We start from the raw sequence: 8,903 nt of genomic DNA on the forward strand, positions 1-8,903 counted from the left end.
ATGTTAAGAGGAAAATTTTATTCAGCCACACTTCAGACATCAGGTATACAATTCATATCAGATAATCAATATTTAAAATGCTGTTGAATAAATAGCTACTACAATAAAGACAATTAATCTTTAAATACAAAAAATAAATTACAATAAATTCTTAAAATCATTATTGAATGGTAAAAACACATAGGCCTAAATAAGCAAAAGAATGCAAAGCACAATAACATGTTACAACATTTAATAATATAAGAATATATCTTATGCTGAGACTGAATGTTGCCCCTTAGACATTCCCCAAACAGATTACATTTCATATATAACCACTACAGAGATATCAGCCACGAATTTCAAAAGGACTACCTGAGAGAGGCTGCTCTCTGGGGCAGCCTGAACGCTCATACACACGTTTATTATCTATGAGCGCTGACACTGCTAGATGACAGCGGTGTCAGTGCTCATAAACACATGAGCGCTGTCATCTAGCGGACCTCAGTCACATTCAACTGGGCTCTATATTAAAACATCGACCACGGGTCTGAGATTTAAACTACGCATGAAAACACTACGTTCTGTGACAAAACAACAGTAACATATCGGTAATTATGGCTTACAATTGTGCGCCTTTCCCTCACTTGTCATTTTCCAATGATTGTTGCGAAATGCATGCTGGGATACCTGGCTGTCTGAAGTCCACACAAGTGTGGCGAGAACACATCCGGGAATTTGGACTGAACTTGGCTAGATGTGAACTTTGAATTGGAACAGTACTTGGGCTGTGACTGATGACGTGTCACAAGTCCACAAGAACACAAGTCCGCACAAGAACGCATATTGAGAAATGGCTAGAGTGTATTTTAGCAGCCTGGGGCGTTTTAGAATGGTTTTTATGCGAGTGAAGCGTTACACTTGCTGCATTTGTGTTGCTGAGCACCTCACATTTTCCGCTCCGTGCGACTCATGATTTTCCAGGAGCACCCTAAACGCCTCGAGATGGAAAAAACTCCCTGTGTCATTGGCTTTTTATTTTTATTTTGGGGGGGGGGGGGGGGGGGTGTTTGTTCTCATTGTCCAATCAGATGTATTGAGAGGCGGGCCTTCTGTGCTGGCGATGACAACAAGTAGTAATATACATTATTTGTGGTAAGCTAAAATTAGCTCACTTTCAACGTCGTCCTAGGCAAGCTGCAAGACATATCTGAACAAACTGTCGCCTCAGCTTCTTTCTTTTTAAGATTCTTTTTTTTTGGGGCTTTTTTGCCTTTAATGAACAAGACAGAGTGAAATGGGGTGAGAGAGAGAGAGTGGGGGTTGACATGCAGCAAAGGGTTGCAAGCCGGAGTCGAACCTGCGACCGCTGCAGCGAAGCATCGCCTCTATACATGGGGTGCCGGCACTATCCACTACACCACTGACGCCCCACGTCAGCTTCTTTCTAACATTTTACTAACCATAATTAGTCTCAGCGATTGACAACAGATTGTCAAACTGTCCCTGACTCATCCTAAAATAAGCCTTAAAGTGATCATCATCCTCACGCAGCTCCTGCACCAGCTGGTGGTACTCCCTGTGATTTCTCCTCTTTCTGAGGGTCTCATATACCCACACGCAACATGATTTCCCTGCGACTAACGTAGCTACTGTTTAGGAACAACCTCTCACCCTCAATCAGAACCAGAACAGAGGGCTGTCCCATGAAGCAAGTTCAACAGGGCCAGCCTCTCTTTGCCTGAGCTGGCTTGACAAACTCTAAAGCCTCAGTAACACAAAGGTGGTTATCACATTGCTTTGTTAACTGAGGCTCTCTGCTTCAGGCTCTGTGCATGGTCTCATAAAACGAGTCAGATGACATATCCAGTGCATCATTTGACTCTTAAAAACGATTGATGGCATGCCGCCTACTTCCACCTTTGAAGAATATTATAGAGTATTACAATAAAAAGCAACACTAATGCTTCAGTGAAGGCAAGGGAGGAGTGCTGGCAGAAAATTACTAATGTGAATTCACAAGTTTATAGATATAATTTATAGAGCCTAATTATTTTACCACACTGTTTATTTCTGAAGCGACAGCTACACATTCTGCATCTCTCGCACTTTAAACTTGATGCAACAGATTTAAACTAAACACTCAAGAACTACATTTAGGTCGGACACTGCATCATTGATACGTGTAAATAATTTAGTTTTTGGACAAATCAAAGTGAAATGATTTTTACTGATTAAATGTTATTTATCAGAAAAACCAATAGACTAATAAATAAGCTGTAATATACCAGCAGTAGAAAACAGATGTCAGCAAATCAAAACTAAGCTTGTATACATAATCCAAAGTGGTAACGTTATGGTATGATTTGAGGGAATTAAACTGCATTTCATAAGCAAGTAAACATGATCCCAATTAAAAATGTATTGAACTCTTAATGTAGTATGCCTGTAATTTTACAGGAGACTTCTTTTAGAGCCAGTGTGGGCAGGTGGACCAGAGAACACTACAAAACATGTTCAGTATTTCAGTAAGAGCAACAACAGCCCTGTAAATTAAACAAAACAATATTCTTGCTCCAATTTTCTGCATCATTGATATACTGCAGGGGTCCGTTTCACAAAGCAGGTTCAACAAACTCTGAGTCTAATCCTGAACTCCGAGTTGATCTACTCTGAGATAGGAAACTCTGAGTTTCCGGTTGCAGAACAGCTGATTTGAATCAGTTTAATAAACTCGGAGTAGTTTCACCTGGAGTTAAGCGCGTGCACCACAACTATAAAAAGCCAGCATCAATGGAGCCCCGATTCGACGAGTCACCATGGCAACGGGGACGGGGAGGGCTGCGTTTTTCACCCCACTTGAATTAGAAATCTTAATGCGCTCATACTGCGAGTTTGCACACGTTTTCAAAAAGAAGTGCAACACTGCTGCAGCTGCAAAAGAGAGGGAGACGGCGTGGGAGAACACTGCTGCTCGGGTCAATGCGTAAGTTTAAATGTAGGCTAGTCCTTTGCAATCACAATAATATTACAGGGGAAAACTGCTTGAATGGTAGCCTATTAATTTATTTCATTTAGGTGCAATCCCGCGGGGGAGAGCGCACTTGGCAGCAGTTTAGGATGAAATATAAAAACATTGTTCAAACAGGTAAGACCTCGGCATAATCTCATGGGGGTACCTCATTTTGATCATGTTTTACATTGTAAAGTAAATATTAAGTGGCTGTTTGACTGTGCAGTTGTTTTATCCCCAACATAATGCTGTTTTCACACACATAAATGTCTTCTCATCTATATCATGTTCTGTTAAATAATTAAGCCTATTTAAACTAACACAGACTTCTACTCAGCCAACAGAAAGAAGGCAGATGCCCGTAAAACGAGCACACTTTTCTGACCGCCCTGCATACAGTTGCCTTACTCAAGTGCTCAGCATCTCCGACATTGTACAAAAAACTTCCATTTGCAAAGAAACGCAGCGCAACACACAATATCTGCTGGGATGTGAGAGCATGACTACGATTGGTAATGTTGCAAATGTAAGGACGGATTAGGTTGTGTATGTAGATGATGGACTGTGACGTGAAACGGTACAGCTCAAAAAGATAATTGTGTGGAAATGCTAGAACATCTATGCGCGGTCTGATAACCATCTCCCGACGAATATTTAATTCTCTGCGCAGTAATGCTGCACCTTCATCCACGGGATCGTTATCAAAAGGACATGCCATGTTAGTGAAAAAAGTCGCCACCTACTGTGCCTAATGGACTTCTAATATACTGACTCTGATTTTTTAATGATTTTTTTAAAATGACAGATGGCAGAGCTAGGCTACGCCAAAACTCGCCTGCTGACTGAATGAATGAGGAAATCAAATGGAGTGTGTGGCTCTGAAAGAGGGCGGAGACAGAGAGAAACTCGAGGTTCATTGAGAAAAACCTGGTCCCGACAAGGTTAGGTTCATAGAGTCTGTTACTGCGGTAACTGACCGAGAGCTTAAGTTACCTCTCCCTCTGAAACAGGCTAGAGTTACCCCTCTTTCTCTGGTTTGAGTTACCTCCCTATTTGAAATGGAAAACTCAGAGTTTCCCTCATTTCAGGGTTAACAGACTCTGAGTTTTCACTAAACCTGCTTTGTGAAACGGACCCCAGGTTAGGCACTGCCGTAATTGCATGGCTTCGTTTTAGTGGCATTTATGTAACATTACAGCTCAACAAGTTGGGTAGTTTATAGCATATTCGCTCAGCTGACAATCTGTCGCTCATATATTCACATTCAATATAGTCATGTGACTCAAAAGAGCTTCTTAGCTGATTTTGAGCCGAAACTCACAACAATAACTGCTCCCAGCCCAGTTAGGTCTGCTGCCTAAGTTATGGTGATGACTTTGCCACATTAAGAGAGACCTATCTTTATAGGAAGGGAATCCCTGGCTTTTGACTTAACCTACCTTGCTAACACAATGATCTCACTTTGTGGTACAACCCTCAGTTGCTCTCCGCCTGTCCATTTTTTATGCACATTTTAAGCTACAGATTGGTGAGTGCATCGCGTCTTGCAACCTGCAAAAATGCTCTGTCTGACTGGGCCCTGAAACTGTTCAACTGTTCAAGTTTATTTTGCAGGATGCTAGGCAGTCTCTTAAAAATGAAAATATAGCTTAATGTTAGATTTAAGTCATGTATGTTGTGTTGTTTTGTTATTGACCGCTGGCGAAGGTTAACATTGATGTTTTCATGACGTCAAACATTAGCTTCACAGGCTTAACTTAAACATTATGGCTTTGTTATGGTTTGTAGGACAAATGTAGTCATATGCTGGTTACAGACCGTTGCCTTGTCACAATTGTGAATTCTACTACTGACAGAAGATTAAATTAGAAAAAAAAAAATGTTACAACAGTTAAATTCCTCCTTGTCGACCACTGATGAGGGGGTGTCGCTGTCAGCCATTTCAACAATAGGGCTGCACCTAATGACTCTTTTTAAATTAGTAAGTCCAACAACCAATTTATTGATTAATGTAAAGATTATTTTCCGAATTCTCACTTAATACAATTTTTTATTTATTCAAGAACAAATATTAAACATTTCCCATTAATATTTGAATATTTTTTTTAATTTGGGGCGGCAGTAGCTCAGTCCATAGGGACTTGGGTTGGGAACCGGAGGGTTGCCTGTTCAAGTCCCCGTCCGGACCAAAATATGGAGCGTGGACTGGTAGCTGGAGAGGTGCCAGTTCACCTCCTGGGCACTGCCGAGGTGCCCCTGAGCAAGGCACCGAACCCCCCAACCTCTCAGAGCGCCTGTCATGGGCAGCCCACTCTGACATCTCTCCACTTAGTGCATGTATAGGTCCAGTTTGTGCATGTGTGTGTTCGGACCTGTGTGTAATTGACAACAGAGTGAAAAATTGAATTTCCCCTCGGGGATTAATAAAGTATATAAAATTTTTAAAAAAAAAAATTAAAAAAAAAAAAAAAATTTAAGTCATCTTCACTTAAAAACAATCATAACAGTCCAATTTCCACATTGCCGCTGCCAGTACATCTTACTTCACTGTGACTTGTCAATGCACATCCTGCAAAGAATGTCTTTCTGTAATCAGTAACATTGAAAAATCGCCCCGGCCCTTTTCAGAAGTGACTGGTTATTGTGACTGTCCCAGCGTTTTGTATTGTGGGACACGATAGGTGAGCTAGACTGGTCTGATGCATTCTAGAGCGGTGGTTCCCCATCTGTGTGTCGTGGTCGAGTTTGGTCAATTTTGAATGGACTGCAAGTGACTTGCAAATGTGTCAAGTTTGTAAAAAAAAAAACCCCACTTAACTTTGAAGTACAGTGAAATTCAGGCACAGAGTGAGTGAATAACAGACAGCTACTTAACACAGACAGCAAACTAGCTCGACGACACGATGGGCCAAATGCAGTTAAGACACTGAATATAATTAACTGTGTGGACCTTAAACTAATGACTAAGGAGAAATCTGGACCCCGTGGCTGGACCAGCTGGGAACCAGTGCTCTAACGATTTTTTTTTTTTTTTCCAAATTAGTACATCCTGGTATTTTGGGCATACTGCAGATTTTGCATTTCTTTGCATACTACATGCTACAGTATCGCCAAATCATTGCATACTACTATATTAGTTGGTTTCGAGTACAGCCATAGAGTTTGTTGCACATTGTTAAATCTTTGTTTCCTGCTTTACTTTATTTATTTATTTATTTATTTATTTTCCAGCTGATCAATTGGAGGAACTTAGGAGGCGAATTAGAGACTTTTCTGCCCTGCTTCATTCCTGATGGCATCATGCAGTACACATACACTGGCAAAAAATCAAACCATCTGGGTGAATGTTGGTTGACTGCTGAAGTGAGCAAGGCACTTAACATGATGTAGCCATTATGGGATCTGTTGTTGTGTTAAAATTGTACAGGTCAAACAGAATTGTGACCAAATGTGAGTACATGTATGGTGATGGAAACTGTTGCACAGTCACATTTCAGCAGACCAGCTCTCATGTTTCTGTCTGTGTCATAGAGAACTAATGCTGTTAGATGAAATCATACAAACCATGTTTATTATTCTAACTTCAGTATAACTGAGGTGTTGGGGAGGTTTGTGTGAACATTCACATCATAATTGGCAACAACATATTCTTTGTAATTAACATGAATTGTTCTTCAGTATCAAGCAGAGGGGCTTCAGTGGGGTGGGTGTCTGTTTTGTTGGGGTAATGGTGATTCTAAATGTTTGTTTTGTCATCCTAACATATTGGATTGTCCTCTGCAGTACTCAGTGTAAATGTTCATATGGTATTTCTGAATAAATTTAAATGTTTAGATTTATTGCCCTTATTTTCTTTCATGTATGTGATTATCTTGTGAGGCTGTGGCAATCACTTGATTTTGATAAGCGACCAATTGTTGTAGGTATTTTAAGTTAAAATCCAAACATTCAGTGGTTTGTGTTTCACCCATGTGAGCATTTGCTGCGTTTTTGCTGTCAGTTATCATTTGAAATGGAATATCTTAGGGATTGCTAAAAAAAAAAGCTATTTAATGACATCATCTTGCCTTCACAGTAAAGCCAACCATCTCAGATGGAGACAAAAACTCAACTACTAGCAGAGGGCAGTTCACTGTTAAATATAAAGGGATCACGTTGTGGAATGAACATCATAATCTTGCAGACACCACTGCCTCCTTGTCTATATTTAAAAAGAGATTACTGATTAAAGTATTTAAACACTTTGTTTAACAGTTTACTAGGACTAGTCAATCGTGGTACAATTATCTTGTTTAAGTTACTTTGTTTGATTTTTATTTTTCATTTCTTCTTTCCCATTTCTTTTTTGCTTCTCTAATTTAACCTTATTTTATTTATTATTTATTTTCTCGTTACCTGATTAAGATGTACATTATTCATTTTCCTTGACTAAACAAGGTCAAGGTGGAGTCAATTTATAAGCCCTCCCAAGGTTTCTGCCCTCACCTGCACATTACCTACCCACTCTCTATATAGAGTGATTTGTACCACATCTAGAATTTGTCACTTTTAAATGTGCAAATAAACATTTTTTTTTAGTATTATTATTTTTTATAAAGGACTGCAAGCTGTTATAGAGTTTGATGGCACAATCTCAACAGCTTTCCACAAACAGTGAAACAAAGCTGGTGTCTTATGCATACCACAATGCCCTTTCCTGCTTCTCTGACTGACTCAACAAATAATAAATACACAAAAACAGGAAGTGGCTATGCTTTTATATTTAATGTTTCATTCATAACATACAGGTATGTACACTGTTAAACAGCTGATCTCACAACTTCAACATTTCTCTGGTGTCTTAAGAAAGTTCAATAAAGTGGCAGAAGTCAAAAACTGTCCTTCCATATGGATTTAAATGGAATTTAAAGCACTGTAGGACAATGTTTAAGGTGTTGAGATGCCAGCTGATCCCAGTAAGGTCCCAGTGGTCCTCTCCATCTCCACATGGACAGCTCTGTGCCCCCTGCGTATGTTGTTGTGACAGTCCTGGAAGCTCATCACTGCAGTCAGAAGCCTTTGCTGAGCAACCATTGTTTCAGTTCATTGTCCACATGACCTTTGACCGTCAGGGTCATGGTGACCTCATTGACCTGTGTGGGCAGCTCTTTGCCCGTCACCTCCTTCAGGTATTGCTTCACGTCCTTCTCCAGAGCCCAGATGTTCCCCTCCACTTTCCGTACGAGCGTTGTCTTACGGCTGCCGTGGGTCAGGTCGGTGTAAACTGGGATGTTGTGCATGCGGGAGCGGCGGATCATGTAGGGCAGAGGCGGCGGTGAATCTGCAGGAGGGGTCCAGCCGGACGGAGTGGGACCGGCATGTTTAGGCGGAGCCGGGACTCGTGACGGTGGGATGAGCCGCTCTACGAACTTGTATTCCTCCGTAGATTCATTTATCAACTTCTTTGGTTTGTCTGGAGCAGCGTTACAGACAAACCTGAGCCCGACAGCTGCGGCAGGAGGCCCCGGTGAGCGGATGTGTAGGCTGATGGCTCCTCGCAGCGCACTGCGGAGCACGGTGGACTGTAGGGACATGCAGGCCGCCATCATCTTTATCTTCTTCCTCTTCTTTTTCTACTTCGTGTGAATAATGGCGGTTGGCAGGCAACTTATAGGTGCATTCCGCCACCTTCTGGACGGGAGTGTGTATCTGAATCACATAAGTAAACCCCTTGTTATGCTAGATTTTCCTGCTTAATCCTGTTTTGTCTAAAAAATCTAAAAATGGCTCTGTACCCTACGGGAGCGTATTACATTCACTTGACAAATTTTAAAAAAAGCTGTTTTATTGAGTTTTTTTTTCTGTTTTTCGGAGTATTTTTTTTATTTTTCTGTTTTTCATGGTAATTTTTTTTCCTGTTTTTCGTGGTAAT

At 40.8% G+C, this 8,903-nt stretch overlaps 2 protein-coding genes across 2 annotated transcripts in view; one reads left to right on the forward strand and one right to left on the reverse strand.

Moving 5' to 3' along the window:
• The window catches only part of haus7 (HAUS augmin-like complex, subunit 7), a 10,911-nt gene extending 4,090 nt beyond the window's left edge, over positions 1 to 6,821 (forward strand). Inside the window, exon 9 of the mRNA XM_050065508.1 lies at positions 6,224 to 6,821. Coding sequence (XP_049921465.1) covers positions 6,224 to 6,285 — 62 coding nt within the window. The 3' untranslated portion in view covers positions 6,286 to 6,821. The remainder of the gene's footprint in view (positions 1 to 6,223) is intronic.
• Positions 6,822 to 7,737: 916 nt separating this feature from the next.
• mrpl49 (mitochondrial ribosomal protein L49) lies at positions 7,738 to 8,621 on the reverse strand. The gene has a single exon (XM_050065509.1). It carries the CDS (start codon positions 8,578 to 8,580, stop codon positions 8,041 to 8,043), a length of 540 nt encoding a protein of 179 aa, XP_049921466.1. The 5' UTR covers positions 8,581 to 8,621; the 3' UTR covers positions 7,738 to 8,040.
• Positions 8,622 to 8,903: the final 282 nt, after the last annotated feature.

The sequence above is a fragment of the Epinephelus moara genome, chromosome 16 (assembly GCF_006386435.1).
Source record: "Epinephelus moara isolate mb chromosome 16, YSFRI_EMoa_1.0, whole genome shotgun sequence".
NCBI lineage: Eukaryota > Metazoa > Chordata > Actinopteri > Perciformes > Serranidae > Epinephelus > Epinephelus moara.